The following is a 26646-nucleotide window of genomic DNA, read 5'->3' as shown; positions in this document are numbered from 1 at the left end:
AGAGAAAGTAGACAATTGCAGAAAGATATGTTCTTGAAGAATGGGAGAATATTATTAAGTAACGGTGGATTGTTTGTTGAGAATCAAACTGGAATATATCTGGAGAGAGAGAAAGAGAAAGTGTTTGCACTTGCTCTTGCACTCATGCACCGTTGAGTTGAAGATCAAAGTTTTTCTCTTTATGACCTTTTGTTGGGAGCATTTTGGCGGGTAAGAGTTGTGACAGAGACAGACACAGTGAGTGAGTTGAATCGAAACAGAGTTTCATTGTTCTTTTGTTCCCAAATGGTCAACTGTTTATTTGTAGGGTCTTTTCCTGAGCTAGCTCATAGCTGTTGAAGATATATGGGAGAGGAATAATGCCACATTGCTCATCACCGATCGATTCTCACTTTGCCTTGCATCAAACTTCTTTTTTCAGGTTAAAATTAGTTTTAGTACAAGGGAATTTGGTTAAATGTTCTATTTATATATTAATTTTAGGGTTAAATATGTTTTTCTCGTCAAATTTTAAGGAAATTTGAAATTAGTCTATCTTCAAAAATTTTGATCAATTTAGTCATTGATTCTAAAAATGCGTGAATTTAATTATTTTAACCAAATTTTGTTAAGTTTATCTGACGTTTTAAGCGTATTTCATGATAATATTTGAATTATTTACACTCTTTGACACATTTTCGTTTTAATGTTAACTCAAATATTATGATAAAATGCGTATGTCAAATAAATTTAACAAAATTTGGTAAAAATGACTAAATTTACGTATTTCAAAAAATGAATGACTAAATTAATATAAAATTTCGAAGAGTAACTAATTCTAAAATTTACTAAAATTTGATGGACAAAAACATATTTAACCCTTAATTTTAACTAGTAGTAATTATCTCAAATAACATTTGTTTGTTAGGATTTATATTACATGTTAGTATGTAATATTTTTAAACAAGTCTACATTCTTAATTAAATATTATTCATCTAAAAAGTTTTTTCATATTTTAGAATGATTAAATATTAAATATTTATTATAAATATGAAAAAAAAATCATTTAACAAAAAAATTTGAAACAAATTTTAAATTTTAGAAAAATAAAAAAAATAAAGAAATATCAAATTCAAAAATATTTTATATTAAATGATATTATTTTCTTATTTCACAATTAATTACTAGTAAAATTATAAAATTATTAAAAATAATCTATAACTATTAATAAAGATTTTTTTTTGACAATTTTGTAATTATTTCAGTGTACATCTTTTTTTATTATTTTTTATTATTATTTTTTTATAACTGTATTTGTTACATACAGTTTATATAATTAATTAAGTAGTTAATTTACCCTTTAGTTTTTAATTAAAATTATGATCAGATTGTGTTTTAATATAGAAACAATTGATTCTACAAGTGATAGTTTAGAATAAGTATAATATTTTTTTTATGTCATCTTATTTTGGATATATATATATATATATATATATATATATATATATATATATATATATATTTCATAGAATACAATTATTTGGCTGAACAATCAAAGTGTAGCTATATTAATATAATATTTCCTTAAGGTCATAGTCAAAACCAATGAATATATATAAAGTCAATATGATTTAAGATGACTAATTTGTGTTTCTTCACAATTCAAGATAAAAGTTTATTGTCGAAATGAAACAAAAGTATGAGAATGGAGAAAATAGTGGCCTTGTGTGAATTATTCACTATATATAAAGTAACAAATTTGTAAATGAACAGTGGTTGCTTGAAGAACAATATTAGAATAATGGAGGTTAGGAGATTAATATCTATAAATAGTTATAGCGAGTTGACAACTGCGTTCGATCTTTTCGAAATTCCATTCCTAAAGCTGCGAATAAAAATGGTTATCCTAAATATTATTCCTTATATAAAAACAAATCCTTTTCTTCTGTATATCTTGTAATTGACATGACAAGCATCATGCTCTCTCAGTTCACACACAACACAGATGCATGTTGTCGTTGTAATATTGTAACTTATTATTGTACATTTTGTTTTATTCACGTGAAAAAAAAATGTATAAAATAAAAATCAAACTCAACCTAAAAAAATAATTTTTTATTTATTGTTTCGAGTGTAGGGAGTTGAACGTTCACTTAAAATTTCAAAATTCTTGAATTTTACATTTTGCTTTTTGTTCGATGTTCTTGTTTGTCAATCGATTTGGATATACATGTTAAAGATTATCTAATATTAAAATCAATCCAAAATTGAACGGTTAAAATTATAAATATTATAATAAATACGAGATAAAAGTAACAACCATATATTTGACCATGGTTTTTCCCATGGATTGATGATTAGGGTCAACCTAATCACAATTCAATCATTCTTAATTGTGATTACTTATATGTTTACATTAATTAGGTAATTAGTTGGTTTTCATGAAACACCCACTCGAATTCTAATAAAAGACCACGATCAAATTTTGTTGACAGTTCAATTAACAACAATTGAGAAGGTCCATTCAGTGTAATCATGCGGCCTAAATTGTAGCTTTCAGTCAAGTTGACAGCAACTAAAAAATTGAGTAAGATGTTGTCGAGTATTTGATAACATCTCCTGAAACCTTCTTTAAAGTAGTTTTCACAACTAAATTTCACTAACATAGTCGACCGGTCACTGATAACTAAGTTGACTAACCCATATAATACACTCTATATTATTATTCAACCCATTTTACTTCTCAATGAATTTATCTCATACTTAAATGTTAGTTTATTATATACTATTTATATAATGAGTTTGTAATTAACCATTTTAAGTTTAGTGCGCATTCTAGATGAATTAGTATTTCCTTTTGAAAAAAAGTATATTAAGTTGTATAATCAAAAAATTTAACTTGTATAAAATGTATATTTATAATAATAAATGACAGTTTGACTTTTATTTATTAGATAAAAGTTATGTTAACATATGTGAACCCAGCGAGGTTATCATATAAAATTATTATTTTAGTGTGTAGAAATGTTTTTGAGTTTCTATTTTTTTTAGTACAGATTATTTTAAAATATATAAACGTTAAAATTAATTTATATTGAGTACATAAATTAAAATTTTAACTATCAAGTGATTCATTTACAAAATTCAAAATTTTTTAAAATAAAATATTATATTTTGTTGTCTTCTCTATTACTTTTCTCAGATTGATTCTCATTACTTTTATGATTAAATAATACTAGTGAGGTGGTGATACAATAATGATAATTTCTTAACGATCAAATTTTTTTAGAATAAGTTTTTGGTGTTTTATAAACTCTCCTCTTAGCATTTTCTAAGTTCCTATGAATGTTTTGTATTCTCACAAGATGAGAAGATTGTGTTTACGTTTGATTTCAATATTTTTTAAGTGAACATCACTTTTTATGGGTATATTCAGACAAATTATTATCTCAATACATATTTGTTTTGTTTAGACAAAAAAAAAAATCATCAAGAAAGAGAAATGACAACTTAAACTTATTTTTAAAATTAAAATAAAGGTTTAATTGAAATTGAGATTTAATGGATTTGGGATGGATTTGTAAGTCACCGTGTTAAACTTATTTGGAAATTTAGAGTGGTTTAAGGAAAAAAAAAGAAAAGAAAAATAGTTTTTGACAAATTCATAGTTGTAATGCATAAATTTTAATTTAAATATAAGTCATTAAAGTTTTCAAAGTATGAATTTGATGTAAACTAATTGAACCAAACGATGTTATTCTTAAATTTGTACCGCTAATAAATTTGTAATTATTTTTCTGATAACTGTGCATATTCATCAACAAGTTGTTGAATTTGAAAAAATTACAAAAGTTTTCATCCCCAAATACATTTCTTCCAAGGAAATGATGGATAACAAAACATTGTAGCTTTATTTATATTTAAAAAAGGATAACACATGTAAATGCACATCTTCACGAAGATACACATAGATGGATCTTTTGGATGTTAAATAAATGTGTACAACTTTTGAAGTAGGTCAAATATTCAAAATATATTAAAATTTAATATATATATATATATATTTATTTATTTATTTATTTTGGTTTAAGCCTTTTTTGACATTATTAAACTCTGTCACTTAGTAGACTTATTATATACCTTCAAATGTTTAAGTTAGCCTATTGTTTTGATATAATTAATATTTGTTAACTTAAATTGGAATAAATATGTCAATTATAGCACATCTAAACATTACATAATTATTAAAAAATATCCATTATGATTAATCTTATTATGATAATATAAAAAATCAATTATCATTTTGATTATGATGGAGAAACATGTCATTCCATTTTTTCTAACATCACAACACTTTACTTAAATCTATATAATATACTGATTAAATTAGTACAATTGTAAATTAAAGTTGAAATACATACTCTCGAATTGGAATATGCAAATTTTAGTGGTATTCTGTATATTTTTCAGATTTTTCACAAAAAATCTTTGTATAATATAACATTTGCCTGAAAAATAAAACCATTTTAATATCTTAAAGTCATAGTAATTGTATGAGATAATTAAACTGAAAAAACATGAAAGAAAATCTAAAGAAAGCTGAAAAAGCGTTCTCACCAATTAGAAAGGTGACGATGATTGTAAATTAATAGAAGAGACACTGAAAACCAGGAGTTTTAAAAGTAAAAAGTACTGAGAAAAGCATCTTCCAACCATGCTCTCTTCTTTCTTTATTTGTTGTATATAGCTGGATCTGTTTGCCAAACAATTGGGCAATGGTAACTTTTAGTTTCGGTAACATTTATCTGATGGCGATAAAGTTATGACTAATTAAATATTATTACCAGCACAAATCGACTTAATTAATTAGTTGTGTAACTATAACTGGACTAGTGATTATGAAAATACATGAAAAATTTAGTTAATTTTTCGCTAATTAGTCTTCGCATGAGGATGTTTTCCTGTTTCAATAACTTTTTTATTTTTAATAAAAAGAAAAAGAAAATTAACCTAGATGTTTTTCTTGATGTGGCACAATTCTTAGATTAACTCTTTTTATTGAAAATTTCAATTAGAAATAAATTAATTTTATAATATATAAACCTCATTTTATAAATTATTTTGTGAAATTCAATTAAATTTAAAGTCTATTTCTAACCTAATATCGTACTCAGATTAAAACTTATTTTAATAAATTTTTTTAGATATTTTATTTCAGCCCAGCATACACATAATAACCAATCATATGAAAAAAAAAAACACTTCATGATGTTCTCAGAATAAGCTGAAGCACATGTTTCATCTGGATTATGTTGTCTTTAAGTGTGTTTGAGCTTATTAAATTAGATGAATATAAACTTTCTGAAACATAACTACAGAGACATTGAAGCTTTAAGCTTTATGTACTGGTAAGTGATTACTGTGAAAAAAATATTTTCATTTTATAATATGCCTGACGTGAGGTTCAGAGTTTGAACCTTGAAAGCAAGGTTAAATCATCACGTGCTCGCAACCAAAGTTATTATTTATAAATTTAAAGTTCAATGCAGTATTCATTAACATTTTTTAATTATATATTTAAAAGTAAAAAAGAAAAAAGTAAAAAGAAAAAATAGCATAAAAAATCAATGAAAAAACAGATAATAACTTTAATAAAGCAGATTTATTTTTCAGAATAATTAATGTCACAACCTTAACCGACATTTAAAAAATTAACAAAAGTAGCTTAGGAAGATGTAGGAAGTTAAACAATGTTATTTTCAAATTTAAACATGATTTTGTTTTAAAATACATTATTAGTTTTTATGAAGGCACTGAACTCTTAATAAGGATTCAAACTTAAAGATAGTTTACGGATTAAACGTTTTTTAGCTTTATAATTATATTTTAATGAGTGAAGTTCACACTCTCTCCTATACAAGTACAAATATTTGACCAATTCTTAATTTAATTTATGAAAAAATATATTTATTTATTATACTCATTTAATAAATGAGTCTAGCTGAAAATTAACTTCAATTTGTTAAAAAGTTTGATTTAACTCATTTAGTTTACCTATAACTTATTTTTTACAACAAAAATTCATAAAATTAGTTTGCAACTTTATTTCGTTAGCATAATTAAATGAATAGACATGCTCAATACACGATAATCTATGTAATTCTATCTTTTTTTCTTTTGCATGAGGTATCTGATGACAATTGAAAATTCGAACCATATACGGATGATTACTATATTATATATATATATATATATATATAGTTTATTTATGTTAAATTTAGTATTCCAATATTTGGATCCATTATGAGTGTTGTTACACTTGCTTCAAAAGCTGTTGACCAAGGATTATCAATAATAATGTCATCCTTGTATATCCAATTACATTGGTATATATCAGTAAAATTTTCTGAATTTTTTCATTGCTCTTTCAACTTTGGTGAAGAGACATGAATAAAGGTTAATCTATCATTTTTTTCCCTTGTTTGGATTTGTATTCTCTCTATTGTACGAATATTCCTCTTCTCTTAGATTATACCATAATCTTAATACAGAAAATGCTAGATTGAACCCTTTTTATTTTCTTCTTCCAAAACTACTGTCACAAAAAATATTAAAATTAACTTGGTGAAGATATTAAAATTATTGTACCATAATCTTAATACAGAAAATGCTAGTTTTTTATTAACTTCGTGAAGATAACAAGTCGTTACAAAAAATATTAAAATGATATATTTTAAAAAAAGTTAGACAACTAGATTTATAAAGTTTGAAAATGATAAAATAAAATTTTGAAAAAGAAAAAGAATAGAATCCAAAACATACTTTTGTTCTTCTGGTTTTTCAAGTGATAAAATGAAGTGGTCCAAAAATTATTAGGTAAGATATGAATAGTATATTAACATGTACAGAAGAAATATTGTTGCAAGAGTAAATCTTAACATGTTGTGTCCTGTCAAATGTCAACTATAGTTTCCAAGAGTTAGGCATTTTCATAAGAATATCACAATTTCACTTATTAAGTAGGATTTTAGTGGCTTTTAGAGAAATTGAGTCTACATTTACCCAAAAAGAATAAAACTGAACCTTTATATTTTGGTCGATACTCATGTTAATAATAATAAAAGTAGAAAAAAAATTATGCAAAACTACTTTAATAGCATGAAGGCATTTGTAAAGTTTTAACAATGATAATTTCATGCCCACTTTGGTACGGGGCCAAAAACAAAAGTGAAGAATTCATATTACACGAGTTTAGTATTTACGTATAATAAACTAATTAAAAGTTATCATGAATACTTGCAATAAAATAATTTATAGTTGAAATGAAATAAATTTTACACTGTCATTGTTTAAATGAATTTCTTTTATTAATAAATATATTTAAATGGAAAATTAAAAAATTATGCGTGCCATTCTATCTGAAATAGTCGTAAATGTTTTACCCACTCCGCTGGGTTCTGCGATTTTTCATAAGAGTGTTCATGAGTAAGAGAAACTTTAAAGAAATAATTTAAAATATATGTGTCTGTAAAATCAAAAATTGAAACTTGTCTGGGTGGTGTAGTTGGTTATCACGCTAGTCTCACACACTAGAGGTCCCCGGTTCGAACCCGGGCTCAGACATTTTTTTTATATTATCATTAGTAGCACTTTAGTCTTACACACCATAGTCCTCAGTTCAAACCCGGGTTCAGATGGTTTTTTTCTATATGTTCATCACTACTGGGCCTCATGACATTTTTGGGGCCCAACATTTTAGTTTTCTTTAGGCGAAGTAATCAATTGACCAAAACCATTCCAGTGATGTAAGTAGCATAATCAAAGGTTCTGCAATCTAGGGATTTCCCGTTAACTCGGAAGCATTGCAATTCGTAATGTCTCTCTGACCAGAATTTTGAGCTTTCGTTCGATGGAGTGCGAATCTTACACCATAAGCAACACCAGCCATTTGCTCGGTTCTGTTCCCGTGAGTCTCCGCTCACTCTTTTTTTTTTTTTCTCTGTTTGATTTCTTACTAAACTGGGAACAAAACTATAATTACTTGCTTGTTTGTTTATTGTTTACTTGTGGTTCAGATTATAAGGCAAGTATTCTGGAAATTCTTAAATGATGCTGATAATAACTTAATTAAAACTAACACCTATTGGGTTTCTGGGATCATGATGTACACACTGTAAACGGTGCTAACGAAAAAATGAAGAAGGTAAAGGATTAAACCAGATCAAGATACATGCATAAACAGAAAACGTGTAAGCAAAAGAAACAAACATGCACAAGATGACTGATAAATGAAGAATTGTATCGATGACACGTGACTCCAAGAATGTACATCTGTCTCTTATAAAAAGATCAGAACAAGCCTTTGAAAAACAGAAAAACCCGTAAAAACTAAACAGAAGCTAAGAAAAGAGAAGATGTAAGACACGAACTGAAACATGTTGACACTCAACTTCCCCCACAGGCTCTGAGTATATATCTATTAATCCGAGCTTGGAAATAGCAAATTTTGAAGGCTCCATGTTCAAGAGGTTTAGTAAACATATCAGCAGCTGGGGGAAGAGCTTAATTTGGAGTTTTTCTCTCATAACGTAGCAGTCCATTTCAATATGGTTCGTACGTTCAAGCTTAGGTTCGAGGCAATGTGTCTAGCAAATTGGTTGCTACAGTATATGGCAGTAGGAATGTAGACTTCGATTCTGAGAGCAGTTAGAGCCCTGTATTCGGCCTCTGACGAAGATCTGGATACCATGGATTACTATTTTGGATTTCCACTGGATTTGTTCATGGTGTTGTTCTGTTTCGGTGTTCTATGTAATCTGGTATTGCAGTACCAGTCCCAGTGAATATAATTCACTACCTATTTCTATACCAGTTGGTTTTTATCATAAGCGTTTAAAAAATAGAAAAAACCATAAAAACTAAACAGAAGCTAAGAAAAGAGAAGATGTAAGGCCCGAACTGAAACACGTTGACACTCAACAAAACCTTATGTGGCAATAATACTAGTATTTTTGTTTGATAGTTAATAGCCAATCTATGATATTGATTATGGTTCTTGTTCTTCTGTATTGCTGTTCAGGCTGTCATAGCCGATGAAAAGAGTCGCACAGCTCGTAACGGTATGAAATTGTAGGATTGGCTTTTTTTCCTATGTTGAGATGTGTGATATTCTCTCTGTTGTTAAAAGTTTCAGTAGCTTAAATAGGTGGTCTGTGACATTTCTTGCAGGCCCTTATGCAAGCATGCAAACATTCCCCCTTACCAATGGGGTTGACAAAGGACAGGGATATCAAACTGCTGGAACTCCAACTGGTATATCATCAAACTTTTAGGTGAAGTATGTATACTTTATACGCTTCACATTTTGGATTTGGCACATCTTCAGAATACTTTGGTGATAGGGTTGTAACTTATTGCGGAGAGTCTTTTTAGTTTGTTTAGTTTTAGCTATTTCAGACAATGAGCTCTGTGAACCAATTGAACTAGAGCTTTCAAATAATATTTTGTTTATGATTTTAACTAATAATTGAATATTATCATTGTTCCAAATATGATTTTTGTTTTCTTGAAGCACACATTTGGTTTCAGTTGCATGTTTTGACCGAGGGATGATTCATTGTGCTGGCTGATATTTGATTTTGTAGTCTGTGTTAAAAGTGTCGTTGCTATATCATGCTACCATACTATCACATGGTAAAAACAATTTCATGGGCAACAGTGTCTAGGAGGTCGCATTACTTACTGTAATTCTAGCAAATATACCCCAGAGTCTCTCTCTCTATATGGATGATATGTATAACTTATACACTAAATTGGACAAGAATTCTAAAACTTTCCTATTCTCTAAATCATCTCTAAATGGTTCTTTTCTCTCTTGCTCTCAATCTCACCCTCTAAATTCAACAATCTAATGCAGGAAAAATTGCTTTTGTTTCATTTTAAATTTTATGGTGAATTGATGGTATACTAATGTCATTCATTGATCTCTTAATTGTTCGTCTTCGTAGGAGCATTTGGGCAACAACCAACAAGCTACTGGCTGGGAATCTTTAGTGTTTCATCCTACACGCAGTATTTCAATGTTGACACGGATATCGTTGTAAACAGATTGATGAGTTCCTTGAATCCAGTTAGCGGAGATTTTTTTAGCAAGATAGATGCCAATCCTGATTTGTGAGTTATTCTTTTAATCCCATTTTTCTTTATTTTCAATAATCAAAATAGAGAACCCATTGTATTAAATGTGGATTTGTGACTCTTGGAGAAAAAGTGAAAACCTATAGTGGACAACTGAACTGTCTCAGTAAAATTTGTAGGAGAAAAAAATGGAATTTTTGCTTCTGCCACCTTTTTTTGTCTCCATTTTGGTGCATTTTTCCTGTTCACCCATTTAAATTGTTCACTTCTTAACCAGAATTTCAGAAAATTAAAGCAGTGTGAGCGAAATAGATGATGCATAACTTGTTTTTTTATGTACGCTTAGGGTGCATGGAATGTGTCAAGTGATGACATCAGGACTTTTACCGGATAATTTTTCAGCATCCTAGCTCAAAAGTTGAAGTGCATAACTGTCTAATATTGCTTGCTTCTTGCAAATTTTCCCCCTCTTAATGGAAGCAGATATTGAAATAATTCTTCTATTCAATATTATATATATATATATATATATATATATATATATATATATATATATATATATATATATATATATATATATATATATATATTGATCCTGCAATTTTGGGGAAAAAATTAATGAAATTTTGGTTCTTCAAATATGTTGGGAGAACATGAAGGCAGATATGATGGAGCTAGGCAATATTTGCATGCCCTTTTTTTTCCTTTTTGGTTTAAAATTATTAATTAAGCCTATACGATGGTTTGTATTGATTTTCTAATAATTACTTTTACTTTATTACAGATACGGGCTTATATGGATCTCAACAACATTGGTTTTTGTACTTGCCTTACTTGGAAATATTGCCACATACCTTACACAGAAACATGTGGACAACACTACTTCTTGGAGCTTTGATGTCAGCTTCGTAAATACAGCTGCATGGTCTATCTATGGTTATGTTATAGTGGTCCCGTTGGCATACTACTTTTTCCTTCAGTATATGGGTTCAAATGCTAACCTTATTCGGTTCTGGTGCATGTGGGGGTATTCGCTCACCATTTTTATTATGTCCTCTGTAAGTTTTGATTTTCCAAGTATGGTATATTATTTTATCAATGTTAGTATGCTCATTACAATATTGTGTAGTTTCATTTCGCAACAATTCATAGAACATGAGATGAGGAATACTAGCAACACAGTCTCCAACATATCTAACACTTCTCGTGATTTTTTTCAGTTTTTATTGCTTGTTCCAGTTGGAATTCTTCGTTGGATTATAATAATCCTTACAGGCGTTGCTTCAGCTAGCTTTGTTGCCTTGAACCTAAGGTCTTTTATAGAAGGAAATGATGTTTCAGTGGCTGTAGTTGCTGCATTTTTCTTGCAAATAGCTTTGGCTGTCTTCATCAAGGTTCGTTTCTTTGGATAACTTTAAGCATTGCAGTAATGAAGAATAAAACCAAAATCACTGTCATTGTTACCCACTCTACACCGACCCACACTACTGGCTAACTGTGTTTAAAACATTGGGTAGAATTATCTGCTACAGATATGGTTTTTGTAATTTTGGTTTATTGATGATTGCGAGTAGAGTTACAAGGTTGTGATTTGGTTGCCCTCAACATCTGAGCTCCTTTCATGTTTTTTGTAATTATCGGATTTGAGCTCCTTTCATTTTTTTATTTTTTATTTTGTAATTACCAAATCTCATTTCAACACTTTAGTGAAACTGAAAATGATGTGTCTTACTGTTACATATCGTAATTAGAATCGAGGATGTACAGATTCGTGATGTTATGACTAAAAAGCAATTCAATATGATCTGCAGCTTGTATAATTTTATAAGCACTTTAGGTTCAGTTGTCAGATTGTTTTATATGAATAGGATGTGAAAATGAGACTCCAGCTGAAAAGAATCTAGCTGGGGAACTTGGTTCTTAGTTATATTTTTGTAAATTTAACAAATTAATACGTGACATTTATGTTAATCATGTACTGCGAAAATAAATTTTGCGTAAAGTCCAGAGATTAAATATTTATTTAACTCTTTTATTTCTGTATTTTTATTTCGATTTCATGAAATTAAAGTTATTTTTTTAGAGATACTAGTTTCTTTAAATTTTTTAAATCTTAATCATTTTATTTATTTCTGTGATAGATTCTCTTTTCACAATTTTCGCCGGGAAGTTTTCTATGTGGAATATAAATAAAATAATATGAAATAAAGTTTCTTATTGATTAATATAAATTCATTCAAGTTAAAATTATAATGTAGATAAGTTATATTTGAGAACTTTTGTAAATTACCTTTAATATAGGTTACCTTTTATTTTTTTTATTTCCTTAAAAACTATTTCGGAAACAATTCTTCAACTGTACTCAAATAAAACATAGAAGTGACCCAACTCGTCCCTCGTCAAGTGGATTTCAAAGATAAGGATAGTCACTTTTCTGATCCAAAGAGAATAAAATCTGGAACCTTAAGTTCTGCAACATATCTATCGTACAATTGGTTTTCCTAAATACATAACAATAGAAAAAACCAGTTTATATTTTAGGATGTAACTTTATTTGAATTTTTTTTAAGAATATAATTTATTTGAGTTTATGTTTAAATTTTCATTTTTGTTTAAAATATCCATTGATATACATAAATATACGAGTGAGTATAAAAAAAATAAAAAATAATGAATTGGTATTTACTTCCCATGTTGGTCCAATTGGTTGGTATCCTAGTCGTAGGTGCTGCGGAAATGGTACATTAATAATGATTATTAATGTGGTAGATTAATAATTGTGGTGTATTAAAATACCAATTAAAGAATGTAAGTGGATTAGGAATTGGGAGCTGGGACCAACCACAACACAGAACACGGATCTTAAATCTACTTCAACCAAACGATGTCGTCGTGGGTCCAATATTCTCCCAACTAGTTTACTTGAAGATTTTTTTTTTCCATTTGAAAAAGTCAAATTTAAGTACTAGTTAAAATAAATAAAAAGTTTAAGAGGTGTATCTGCAAATGGGATAAAGTTTTTGAATCATTGAAATAAAATTAAAGTTTAAGATGTATATTTGTAGAAGAGAAAACGATTTAAGAAATTTAAATATTCTTTTCATTTATAAATACTATCCTTAACAGAAAGAGAAAACGATTAAAGAAATTTAAATATTATTTTCATTTATAAATACTATCCTTATAACCACGAACTCTTTTGTTTGATTTTAATTGTGAGTTATCTCCAAACTTTACTAGATTAACAATATTAACCTATATTTAATTATAATCCATGTATTATTTATGTAAAAACATGATAATAGAATAAATTTCTATTAAAGCTGTAAACAAAAAGTTGAATTAAAATACATTAAAATAAAATTATTCGAAATTTTCACATTTTTGCATTGGACAATGGACGTGCATGCGATGTTGAAGACCACAATAAAGAGTAGTCTATTTTGGCTGTACTTTTTGACAGAAACATGAGATCCTCTTATGAGATTATTTTTCTTTTCCATTTTAATATATATATTCCTTAATTTTAAAACTGTATATTTTATTTTAAATTTTAAAAAACGATTGTCTTCGCTTTTTTTTTATATTTAAATATCGTTACACATTCAATGAACTTGTTTTGTTAAGAGGAAAAAATCTACCTCTGACAATGTTAATTTTATTATAAAATAAAAGAAATGGATCTCTTACAAAAATTTTGAAGCCAGAGTAATGTGTAATTTTAATATATTCAACTTTTATCTAAAGTTATTAAAGTTCTTTATCTATCTGTTGTAAGGTAGTGTAGATGATTTTTTTTTCTATCACAAGTATATTATATAAACTTTATATACTGTATATGAATAAATAATATAAAACAACTATATCTTTTTTAATTACTAACAACACTAACTTCTAATCCTACTTTTAAACTAAAAATTTCAAAATTGATGAGAGGTCGAAGAGAATATTTGGTTTAAAATTTATGAACACTTCTTTAAAAATTGTTGAATTGTATTGGGTCACGAAATGTCAACTAGTACTTTTTCTTTAGTTTTTACACAGAAAATTAAAAGAGTTGACATTGCATCTTTAGTTTTAATCGGAAAACAAATATATTAAGGTAAGTAGTTTATATACTATTTAATGTAATAAGTAACTTCATAATATATTATCACGGATTTTAATTAATTGTTAGCATTCAACTTTTTATATTGAGTGTGCTTAGGAATTTAAAATAAAAAATGTTAATAGCAACATATATGACAGTTGGCTCAAGAACATCCAACCGCGTGGACTTTAATTTAAGATGATTTACAGTAACTTCCAATTTTCTGCAAATTTCAACATTTTCCTTACAAAAAAATTATATAAATAGCAATAAGATGAAGATGCCCTTAATGTGAGGCATTGGGAACATTAATTATACTACTTCGGTTTTGGTTTTATTCTTCGGTTTTTAGAGGTAATAATAAATATTTTATTAATTTTTATTGAAAAGTTGTACTCTCATAATTTCTTGTTAAATGTACACATTCTTTTCAACCAAAACTTTCAGATTGCTTATGTTGTGTTTGGAAGTTGTTTGCTGTTCATAGTTTAAAAACGTGTGAAAGAAACATTGATGTCTTAACAACGACAAATCAGATATGTTTATAACAGAAACAATAAAGTTAAAAAAAAAAAACTTTCAAAAGTCAAGATTCTTTTTGTTTCTTTATTTTACTTCCTCTGTCAAAAAATTCTTGCTTCGTTTTTAAAACTGCTTAAAATTTTTGATCTCCTGTTTAAAGTTCTAATGGGTAAAACTTGTAATTTTTTATGGGAAAATAATAGAAAAAGAAAATTTAGACAACTTTAAATATAAATGTAGACCAACGATTGAGGAATGATTTATCCAACCATCTAGGATGTAATTTAAAAGAAATAAAAGAAAATATGAATATCTGTGGTGACAGGGCAGTGTAAAGTTTTAACCTTTTTATCAACACGTGACTTTAAGATTAAATACTGTTCACGGGCAGACTCTCTTTCTTCTCCGCCAACCGCACTGAACAAGAACTATAGTTTGCTGGTCAGAATATGGAGAACGCAGATCCTTGTAGACATTTTCTCAAAGATGTTAAGCGCATCATCATCAAGGTTCTCTTTTCTCTCCAAAAACTATATTATCCTTTTGTTGTTTCATTTGTGTGTTGTGCATCAAATGGTTTGTTCTGTGTGCATTGCTTGGACCATAGGATGATGAAAATGGCTAAGGTTGTTTTGTATGGTTTTGAAGGTTGGAACTGCTGTGGTTACTCGCCAAGATGGAAGGTTAGCGGTTGGAAAATTAGGGGCACTCTGTGAGCAGGTTGCTTTGAATATATGTATATTTTGTGTTAAGTTTTTTGTTTGTTCAAGGAATAAAGATTGGATTTTGAGTTTGGCATGTGTGACCCTTTTGAGAATACATTGCAGATTAAGGAGCTGAACTCTCTTGGTTATGAGATTATTTTGGTGTCATCAGGAGCTGTTGGCCTTGGTCGCCAAAGGCTTAGATACAGAAAATTAATTAACAGCAGGTAATAAAGTTCTAACATTTGTTCTGTTTATTTGCTATCAGAGGGTGCACATGTATGGTGTATCCTTGAAAGTTGATGAAATTGTAATTTACTTTGGTCTTTCGTGGGACACATTTTACAGCTTCGCGGACCTTCAGAAGCCGCAAATTGAACTTGATGGCAAGGCTTGTGCTGCTGTTGGACAGAACAGCCTTATGGCTCTTTATGATGCTTTGTTTAGTCAGGTAATTGTTGTTAATTGATGTTCATTACTGAACTATCGTCTTATGCCTACTTGCATTCCAAATGTGTTGTTTAGATTTTTTGTTTTGTTTACCCTTGATGACATATATATATTCAATTCATATCTTATTTTAGGATAACTGACATTGATATTGATGCGTAAATTCCTCTCTTCCTCTCCTGCAGCTAGATGTGACATCTGCCCAGCTTCTTGTGACAGACAATGATTTTCGAGACAAAGATTTCAGAAAGCAACTCAGCGAAACTGTGAAATCATTGTTAGGATTAAAAGTTATTCCCATATTCAACGAGAATGATGCAGTTAGTACTAGGAAAGCTCCATATGAGGTTTGTTTGTTATTCTACTTGTCTGATTTGTTATCACAGCTGTTCTTAATCTTGGAGCTGATTGTTCAAGCTATGTACCTTTATGAAAAAATGGTGTCATTATTATTATTTTATTTCTTGATGTTATGATAAATGGTTATGCTAGCCTGAAGTAAAGTTGAGAGTTATATTTGTTTTCTTCAGATGATTTTTCTGAACTTTATCTGTTAAACTTAAATATTGAATCTGTATAAGATGTTTTCTTAAGTGAATTTTAATTTAGTAATTTGTCCATCAGCCAACTCAACGTATTTAAGGAGGCTTTCGTGCTTGTTTAACATTGAATATGATCTTTTTCTGTCTGTGAAGTATTCCTAGCATTTGTTGAAACCCTTCTATTCTTTATATTATATAAAGGGTGTTTTAATGTTTGATTTTTTCCAAAAAAAAAGGTCAGGTAAGAGAATAAATTAGAGAATACTAAAGTGTCACCAAATAATTTTTGTGCAGGATTCTTCTGGCATATTTTGGGATAATGACAGTTTATCAGCTCTATTGGCACTGGAATTAAAAGCTGATCTTCTAATTCTGTTGAGTGACGTAGAGGGTCTTTATAGTGGTCCTCCAAGTGACCCACGTTCAAAGCTTATTCACACATACATTAAAGAGAAACATCAAAATGAAATTACTTTTGGAGACAAGTCTAGAGTGGGAAGAGGTGGTATGACTGCCAAAGTAAAGGCTTCTATTCATGCAGCTGAAGCTGGCATTCCTGTTATCATTACCAGGTGCTCTATTATACCATGCTACCGACAATAATTTAAACTGAAACTTGTTTTTGAATTTTTGATACCAATTCTATTTACTGCATATTTGTGTATCCTCTTTAGATTTTATTTAAAGCATTTTTCAGTGTCTCCATTTTCAATTAGAAACTTTTTATTTAGACATGACATGTGACAACTTTGAGAAATGGAAATACAAACACTGTCATTGATTTAATTTTGTACACAGCTACCTGTTCATATGTTCTCTCTGCTTTTTTGTAATTGGATGAGTATATGTTGACCACATATTTAGTCAGTAAATCTATGGGAGAGTCATCTAAGATCACTAAATTTTGTCACCCTTTTCAATTTTTGATCTATTAAACAAACAATATAATTGCAAGAACACTATGAAATCCATTATGTATGGTACCAACTCTATCCGATTCCCATCTGTGTACGTGGGCTTTTTCTTGTTTCTGCTACATTCACGTCTCTTTTCAGTGGTTATGCAGCAGAAAATATCCTTAAAGTTCTCCAAGGGCAACTTATTGGAACCCTCTTCCATAAAGATGCTCATAAATGGGCCCCAATAAAAGAGGTTAATGCTCGGGAGATGGCAGTTGCAGCTAGGGACTGTTCCAGAAGGCTTCAGGTTTCTTTTATACCTAAGCACTTACAGGATTGTGGATACTAAGTTGTCACTGTCAGTATACCATTCCTACTTTAGCATTGTGATCTCCATATGTTACATTACAGGCCATGTCTTCAGAAGAGAGGAAACAAATTTTGCTAAAAATAGCTGATGCTTTGGAAGCACATCAAGAAGACATCAGGGTTGAAAATGAAGCTGATGTTGCTGCTGCACAAGAAGAAGGACGTGAAAAATCCTTGGTGGCTAGGCTGGTTTTAAAGAAGGAGAAGGCAAGGCAGTTAACGTATAGTTGATACTATTTCAATTTTAACAGACTATAAAATTTGTGATGATAAATGACTATGACTCACAGCTTGCAACCCTTGCAAACAACATTCGAATTATTGCAAACATGGAAGATCCCATTGGTCGAGTGCTAAAACGAACTGAGGTAACAAAAAGTTTGTCATAACTATAATATATATATATATATATTAATTTATGTATGGATCATAGTAGTTTTACATTATGCCAGTAGAGAAGAATGAAATGATTTATGTTATATACAAATTTGTATAAGAAAGCTGTCTGAACTCTTGTGTGTGGATGCAATCTCCGTTCAGTCATAAAGTATACGGATTAAAAGTTTTCATGCACACTTGATTGTTAATAATAGTTACTGATCTATAATATTTCTGACGGCTTACATTTTATCTAGCTCGCAGAAGGGCTGATTTTGGAGAAAACATCATCACCTTTAGGTGTTCTTTTAATTGTTTTTGAGTCTCGCCCTGATGCACTAGTGCAGGTAAACCAACATTTTCAATTTTCTTTTGAACCTTCTGTTGATACCTGGCTAATATTGTGTCAATTCCTAAATTTTACCTTTCCCTGCCTTTATTTACATTTCTTTTTCAATTTTCTGTCTGTACATGACATGCTTGGACAGCTTATATTACCTACTAAGCTGTGATCAGACCGTTAAAATAATATGAATTTTTCTTTTCGTATCACATGAAAGGATGGAATTTCTTTTGGATTAAAAAATGTCTAAATTGCAGTTCAAGAAACGAAAAGCCTAATTTGACTATCTTTTGATTTTATATTGTTTATCTGCATTCTAAGCCAGTAGCCTCATGTAATCTTAACAGATAGCTTCTTTGGCAATCCGAAGTGGGAATGGGCTTCTCTTGAAAGGAGGCAAGGAGGCTAAGAGATCAAATGCAATTTTGCACAAAGTTTAGTTTCAAAATAAATGACAATTTCTGAACCGTTTTCTTTTAACTTATATATTTGATTTTTTCAGTCTCATTAATAAATATTTTCTGTGTAATTTTTTCATTGCTGGAACTTCAGGTCATTACTGAAGCCATTCCAGATTCTGTCGGCGCAAAACTTATTGGACTTGTGACATCAAGAGCAGAAATTCCAGAGTTACTTAAGGTAAGCACAAAGTAGATGTTAATTTCTGATTTATAAACTTGCTCGCTTTGATAATTGGTTCCTTAAACAAAAGCTAGAGTCCCCATTCTGCTTTTCTTTCAGTTGGATGATGTAATTGATCTGGTGATTCCAAGAGGCAGCAACCAACTTGTCTCTCAGATCAAGAGCTCCACTAAAATTCCTGTTCTGGGTCATGCTGGTAAGACCCTTCTGCTCAACATGCAAGCAAAGTGCTTGAAATAATATGATAAATCCTTTTGTCAAATGAATTTACTGTAATAAAACCACATTTTTGCCAAACAGATGGAATTTGTCATGTCTATGTTGATAAATCTGCTGATTTGGAGATGGCAAAGAGGATTGTACTGGATGCAAAAATAGATTATCCAGCAGGCTGCAATGCCATGGTAATTTCTATTATTCTATGTAATCGATGAAAGCACAAGCCTTGTTTTCCAGTTACTTTTTCTACTCACTGTTCAAATTTAAATTTTTAGGAAACACTACTTGTTCACAAGGACTTGGTAGCGAAAGGTTGGCTAAATAATATTATTGTCGACCTACGGACAGAAGGTATGATTTATGGCTAACATTTCTATCAGATTGGTGAATGTCTGACTATGATGTCTTTTCCAAAATTGAAGAACAGTTTCTTGAAGTTAAATGGACTGTAAAAAGTAGCTTGTAAGGTTTCTGGAATGCTGAAATGGTTTAAAATTTATGTAGGTGTTACATTGTTTGGAGGACCGAAGGCAAGTCCTTTGTTAAATATTCCTCTGGCTCGTACGTTACATCATGAGTACAATTCGTTGACATGCACAGTTGAAATCGTGGATGATGTTTATGCAGCTATTGATCATATAAATCTTTATGGAAGGCACGGTTCTCTTTATTTGTAGATAATGTGTTGGAAGCATATTTCCCTTTCATCCATCTCTCTCTGCCTCATTTCAAATTAGATCTCTATGGACTTGGATTGAAATTTATCACATTTCTCTTTCATTGCAGTGCACACACTGATTCCATTGTTACAGAAGATCATGAAGTAGCCGATGTGTTTCTACGCCAAGTTGACAGGCAATTTTTAAAATATAATAATGTCTTTTTATGAGTTACTCATCGCATTTTCTACTATACAGCATTTCATTATCTTGTGTAATTTAATTTCCTTTTATGACTAAATTATATATTAATAAACACAAGAATCCCTGTTCTTGTAAGCAATTAAACTCTTGAGTCTTCAGCATATTTTCAATGGCAGTTTGTAAATCATGTTTGCTATATTGGCAGTGCTGCTGTTTTTCACAATGCTAGTACAAGATTCAGTGATGGAGCACGATTTGGTCTAGGAGCAGAGGTTTTGTTATTCTAAATATTCTCTTCAAAATCAATATCTAATGCCAAGGTTGTTGATTTAGTTCCTAACTCATGTAATGGATTTTTATAGGTTGGAATAAGCACTAGCAGGATTCATGCTCGGGGTCCAGTAGGAGTTGATGGATTGTTAACAACCAGATGGTATGAGCTTGATGGTCATTAACTCATTATAATTGAAACAATACAAACCTTTTTGTGTATAACTAGCCATCTCATTTAGTTGACATGTTCAATTTGAATTGAACAACTCCAGGTGGAAAAGATTTATGTGATTAGATTTAGATTTGCCACATACAAATAAGTAACATACCAATAGGCTTATAAGGGTAATACCTGATACTACAACCATTCATTTGCTTATGTTCAGGATTCTCAAAGGAAGTGGACAGATAGTGGATGGTGACAAAGCAATTAGCTACACCCACAAAGACCTTGCTATTTGATTCTTGATTTTTATAGATAAAAGTTCATGGAGGGAGGGGAGAAAAGGAAGATCACTAGGATGTGCTTTGTTTTCTCTATGTGGAGTAAAATTGTACAATTAATTAGAGGGGAAAGGTGTTTACGTTATCTGTTGCTGATTTTGATTTTTCTGTTCATGATGTTATACAAGAGAGTTTTTTTTTTTTTTTTTTTCCATCAAACTAAGCTCTTTTTTATGTTGAGAGTTCTTATCAAGTAAATTAAAATCAAGCATTTTTCTGAGTTTTAGATTGTTTTCCCCTCTTGTTACTTACATGGGAATAACAATGCAACCAACTTGGTCTTCAATAAATTAAACTGAGTGATGAAAATAATGCCACTTTTCATAATCTACTTAAAATCGCTAATGTGCACAATCATTTTATAATATATAAATTTTCAATGGTGAACCGTCATACCTCTTTATTCATAAATCTACAATATTAATGTTAAATATCACAATACAATTTCAATTATGAGTACAGAGAATGCAAAAAGACGTGAAATTATTTTGGCTAAGTAGGCGTATTGTAATATTTCTTTCAGTAAATATTCAATACCATCTTTCGAAGCAAATCTCTGCAAAGAAAATCTATGAAATACCCTTTACGGATATTTAGGCTTTTGGTATTTGTCTTTTAATTCATTGCTGTACCAAAAAAAATACTTCTTCACTGACACATCTAAAAGAATTAAAAAATTAACTAAAATTTTGCATAAAATAAAATAAATTTATATGTATGATATATTTTTTGTAAATTTTTTATTGTCCGACTTCTTTATAAATAGGATTTTGATATTTTGACAAAAAGTTTGTTGGCAAACTATTCACCAAACTTTTTTCTTCACTTTTCAATTATTTGAAATATATGAGTGCTGCTACTTTAACGTTTTGTAAAAAGTAACTTTGTTAAAAAATCATTTTCGTAATATATATACGAACATATGTACAAAGTGGCGCCCGTAATGTGTTAATGTACCTAGGACTACGAAAAAGTATACTAGTCTTTCCGTTTCATGACATAGACCCAACTTTATCTCAAATAATTAAAAGGAAATCTTGGAAACGAAAGATAAAAGTGTAACACCTCAGATTCCATAAACTAGGAACAGTCGACCAACTTTATACCTTTACAAAGACACACCTTACAACATTGTAAATTATGGCATCACTCATTCTAAACACGAAACTGACTTGTACAATATGTAGCAAAGAGAAAAATGGATTGGGATGCGGATAAAGAAAAACAAATAAAACGAATAAAAACACATTTTCGGAAACAAGAACTTAAAACTTCCTAATCACATGCTATGAATTTAAGACAGCAAGCTTACATGACTATCTCTGGCTTCAGGATGTTTGACTTGATCTCCTTGTGAGGTAAAACTACACCACCATTGCTGTAAACTTCATCACAAACATGGACGTCTTCTCCAAGGATAGTCATATTCTCCACACGGGCCCATTGCCCTACGGTGGAATGCCATCCAATGATGCTGCTAGATATGCAAGAGTGTTTTTTAATCCGAACTCCTCGCATAACTGTGCAGCGTGAAAGCCTGACACCTGACTCAACGACACAGCCAGGACCGATTGCAACATCAGGTCCAATGAGACATCCCTCACCAATATCAGCAGTTTCGTGCACAATGACATTTCCCACAATATGTGGACCACTGGCCAGTTTAGAAGGAGAGTTTTTCCTCAGCGAGTCCAGGTAAAGTGTCAGGCCAGAAATATAGTCCCTTGGTTGTCCAATGTCCATCCAAAACCCTGGCAGGACCATTGCATATAGCTTTTTCGCTGCTGCGATGTTTGGAAACACCTCTTTCTCGATAGAAGTGGGTCTCAGTTGAATTCGATCCAAAACTGAGGGGTTCAATAGGTATATTCCAGCATTGATTTTGTTTCCAACAAACAACTTTGGTTTCTCTACAAATTTCTCAACCTGTCCAGTAGTCTCGTTCATTACAACCACACCGTATTTTGACGGCTCATCAACCTAAAAATAAAATCTGAAAGCTCAAATCTGTATCTCATGTATATAATCTGCACTATATATAAATCGTCCCAACTCAGTTACCTTTGTCACCATTATGGAAGCCTCTCCTCCATGGGCTTTGTGGAATGCAATCATATCTTTAAGTGGATACTCACTGATAACATCACTGTTGAGAACAAAAAATGGCTCTCCAGAGTCACCTACCAGCTTATCCCTCGCAAGAGCCAAGGGACCTGCAGTACCCAGTGGTTCAGTTTCTTGAGAACAAGTGATTTTGATGCCAAGTTTTGCCTCAAATTCCTTCAAGAAATTCAACATAACCTGCAAGTGGAAGTTTTCCCAACGTCAACTAAAGCTTTATTTACATTGATCTCATTAAGAAAACAGCATAGCATGGTGAGGAGATATGAAATCCTGACCTCTGGTTGGTAATTGATAGCTAGTACCACTTCATTGACTCCGATGGCCTTGAGAGCCTCTATCTGCAAAACAAGTACAATTAGAAGATAAATTAGTAGGGTAGTATACTAAGTATATTACGAGATATATATGAAAAGGGTAGACACACATACACACCCGTAGTCAGGTATGCACCAGGGCATACACAGTAATAAGATGGTAAGGAGAACAAACACAAGGAGACAAGACAATAAAGATTAATGAAATTCAAAATACCTACACTAGCAAGAAGGCAAAAACAACTTTATTCACTTCTTGAGTAAAGGTGGATGAAGATATAATCAACAAAAAGTGTAAACAGCCACACTATGTACCAAAAAACAGATTATTGATGTGGGGAACAGCTACTGAGAACAATCAAAACTTTTAAATTTTAGTCTATGTACGTTGATACACTAAATTGATAAATAAAAAATCAATTATTTTTTCTAGTTTTAATAGTAAGATTCAGATTTGAATGACAAACGGGTTTGTTCTCTTATCGAACGAGTACTACAGAACTCAGAAAAAAACATAGTATTGACAGAATTCAGCTAGATTCATAGTGAGTTGTTGGATAAAATAATATGGTATGAACAATTCTTTAGTGTAAGAGTCAATAGATCAAATGACAAGGCCTATCCCTAATTTACTCATGAAGGGTCCATACTTGTTCAAGAAAAAGACTTCAAAATGCTTTACCTGATGCAGAATCATGGGCTTGTTAGCAAAATCAACAAGAGGCTTGGGAACACTGAGTGTCAATGGCCTCAACCTCGTTCCAAAACCTCCAACCAAAATCAGTGCCTTCATTGTGATATGATGTCCTTTGTTTTTCCAGCAAATTATAAATTTAGAAGCAGATCAAAAGTGAATAACTGAGAACACAAACCCAGATGTGTAAAACAATTTTCACTCTGCTCTATTATAAATCTTCGTGCCAGGAAGGAATTTGCATGGAACTCTTCACGGACGCTTGTAAAATTTAAACAGCTGGCAAAGAATTTGTGCTTGAGGTGACAGGTGATCAAAGGAACCTGAGACAAATGCAGCAAAAGATGGTAACTGAAATGACAAAAAAAAATGAAAGAAAGAACAGCTTGTCAGAAAAAGCTTAAACATAAAACCCTGAAAACTTTACACTCGTCCAAATTCCAAAAGAAGCAAAAACAATATCAAATTATGTGTGTCATTACATCATAGATATAGAAAGGAAAGTAAAATGAAGCATAAGGTTTAGCCCGATATGAAATGAAACCCAGCTATACAATGTTACTAGCTTTCAATGAAGGAAAAAAATAAGGTTCAATCTAGACAAGGTTTATCTATAAACTGTGCTATCTCTCAGAATTGCAGTACACGGCAAACATTTGCATTTTGCTGATAATTTCAGGGTGAGACTGTATCCGTATTTCATAGGAAGATTTTCTGCATAACTTTCAATGATAAAAATATCTCCACTTAGGAAGCCCTCAATGTAAAGTGCATTGCACTAATTCCACACGAGATAGACAAATATGCCACAGACAGGAACACAAGTTTGGTTACTGAAGAAAGATACATGTAAAACAATGATATATTATTAATTCTCAACAATTACCTTTTGCTACATTGCTTGATCTGTTAAGAATTGAGCTAGAGAAAACAAATGCATAAAATGGTGTGTATAATATTGAGACTACTTTCATGCGAGGAGTTAATCTTCACTATATATAAATGATTGATATTGGATTTAAGGAGAATCAAACTTGACTTGTGTTGTCAAAATTAGTTCCTTTCACACTTTCTCTTTGTCCTACACACTCTCAATATTTACAAATCAAACAAGAGATTGAGTCAGCTGAAATGCTGAAATGCAATAGATAGCATTAGAGATTTGAGTTTACTGACATTACTGACGAGATAAGGCTCCCTTCTTTATATTATTTTCAGGAATAAATTTCTCAAAAAGAACATGTTTTGGAGAAAATACAAGGAAGTTATTTATCTAGCTGAATCTTTTTTGTTGGTCTTTATCTTGTAGAAGCTAGCTTCTACAAATAAGCATGCACCATGTGAATGTTCTAGATCTATTGAACCCAAGCCAAATGAGACTAGCCCGATTATGCATTGCATATACAATTTACTCCTATGTCATGCAAGGTATCAGAAATTTCAGTAGTTGAAGCAAAGCAGGAAAGGCACCATGAAAAGAGAATTCCAATTGCCGAATACTTAACAACAGCACCAGATCTGATACTACACAATTGTTTTCATCAATTTCAACACATGATGAGACTAAAGTACAATGCAACCACACAAACACCGCGTGATTAAAGAACAAAACAGAGTAAACACGAATTTAAAAAAAAAAAAAAAAAAACCATCAATTCGGAATCAGAACAAATGCAGATTATTGCCAGATAAAACATTGACCTCACCACCATTCATGCAGAAAGCAAACAGTAATAAATATATAAATAAAATAAAAAACAAAAGACGAAGAGAACAGAATTGACCTGAGGGAAAATTGAGATCCGTCTGGGGGCGAATCAGAAACCCTCAAACTCGAACGAGTCAACCCGGCGAGTCAGAGTGGGTCTCGAAGAACAACCCCTACGTGAGCTGTTACAATGGCGTTGGTCACCGCTCGTCATCGTCCTCACTTATATACGCGCCAACCTTACACTGCTATAACCACGCACGCTTTTTCTGTTTCTTTTCTCCTTATTACAATTAATTAATTGATTAATAATTAATTGGACTTCCTTTTCAGTCTCTTAAGGAACCTTAGGCCTTGTTTGGGAAAAGCGTCGGTGGCTTCGGCTTCCGTAGTTTTCCGCATTTGATTTTCTTCCTTAACTCTTTATTATTCTATTCACAATTATAGTATTATGATTGATGACATTAATCAATATATAGAAAGATACTAGGAAATTAAGAAGTCATTATCATGCATTTAACTTTTTTTAATATCTTTTAAATTTAAGATATGTTTCTTTATATTAATTTCCTGTCTTTCTAAAATACACCTTTTTTTTTTCATGAATGGTTGGATAACACCTATAAAACAAAACATAATATATTTTTTAAAGAATAGAAAAGAAAAACATTAATTTTAGAAAAATAAAAATTATATTTTATCTTTCTTAACCATAATAGTTAGTTTATTTGTCAATCCTAACATTTTCCTATAATAGAATGTTTACCTTGTTTTCTCTGTTCGTTCTTTTTCTTGTTTAGATAAATGCAAAACCAGTTACCATTTTATCCCAAATTGTTTTCGACTTTTATTTGGCAATGGCAATTATAAGTAACACAAAAACCAAACCAT

General features: G+C 30.6%; 3 protein-coding genes and 1 non-coding gene across 5 annotated transcripts; 3 read left to right on the top strand and 1 right to left on the bottom strand.

Moving 5' to 3' along the window:
- Nucleotides 1-7529: 7529 nt before the first annotated feature.
- On the top strand, nt 7530-7603 carry TRNAV-CAC. The gene has a single exon. It is a non-coding gene; the product is annotated as a tRNA-Val (tRNA).
- A 92-nt stretch (nt 7604-7695) lies between these two features.
- On the top strand, nt 7696-11937 carry LOC114175265 (protein YIPF1 homolog). Its single transcript, XM_028060049.1, has 6 exons — nt 7696-7946; nt 9060-9099; nt 9209-9292; nt 9988-10153; nt 10902-11175; nt 11338-11937. Exons 1-6 carry the CDS (start codon nt 7890-7892, stop codon nt 11527-11529), a joined length of 813 nt encoding a protein of 270 aa, XP_027915850.1. The 5' UTR covers nt 7696-7889; the 3' UTR covers nt 11530-11937.
- Nucleotides 11938-15120: 3183 nt separating this feature from the next.
- LOC114173365 (delta-1-pyrroline-5-carboxylate synthase-like) lies at nt 15121-21070 on the top strand. The gene is made up of 20 exons (XM_028057706.1): nt 15121-15238; nt 15378-15449; nt 15557-15660; nt 15782-15884; nt 16069-16230; nt 16720-16997; nt 17481-17631; nt 17736-17900; nt 17984-18061; nt 18329-18418; nt 18762-18848; nt 18967-19053; nt 19156-19252; nt 19357-19460; nt 19551-19626; nt 19780-19930; nt 20062-20130; nt 20344-20410; nt 20501-20571; nt 20798-21070. Exons 1-20 carry the CDS (start codon nt 15179-15181, stop codon nt 20871-20873), a joined length of 2148 nt encoding a protein of 715 aa, XP_027913507.1. The 5' UTR covers nt 15121-15178; the 3' UTR covers nt 20874-21070.
- Nucleotides 21071-21952: 882 nt separating this feature from the next.
- LOC114191767 (mannose-1-phosphate guanylyltransferase 1-like) lies at nt 21953-26082 on the bottom strand. 2 transcript variants are annotated; one of them, XM_028081152.1, is made up of 5 exons: nt 25832-26082; nt 24036-24370; nt 23315-23377; nt 22977-23216; nt 21953-22895 (listed from the first exon to the last, which is right to left on the bottom strand). In XM_028081152.1, the coding sequence occupies exons 2-5, from the start codon at nt 24144-24146 to the stop codon at nt 22224-22226; spliced, it is 1086 nt and encodes a 361-aa protein (XP_027936953.1). In that variant the 5' UTR covers nt 24147-24370; nt 25832-26082; the 3' UTR covers nt 21953-22223. The 2 variants fall into 2 exon arrangements, with proteins under 2 accessions (XP_027936953.1, XP_027936962.1); XM_028081161.1 differs by having other exon boundaries at nt 24036-24398; nt 25832-26042.
- Between the last annotated feature and the right edge of the window lie 564 nt (nt 26083-26646).

This window comes from Vigna unguiculata, chromosome 1 (assembly GCF_004118075.2).
Source record: "Vigna unguiculata cultivar IT97K-499-35 chromosome 1, ASM411807v1, whole genome shotgun sequence".
Taxonomy (NCBI): domain Eukaryota; kingdom Viridiplantae; phylum Streptophyta; class Magnoliopsida; order Fabales; family Fabaceae; genus Vigna; species Vigna unguiculata.
This window is presented reverse-complemented; position numbering and strand designations above follow the sequence as displayed.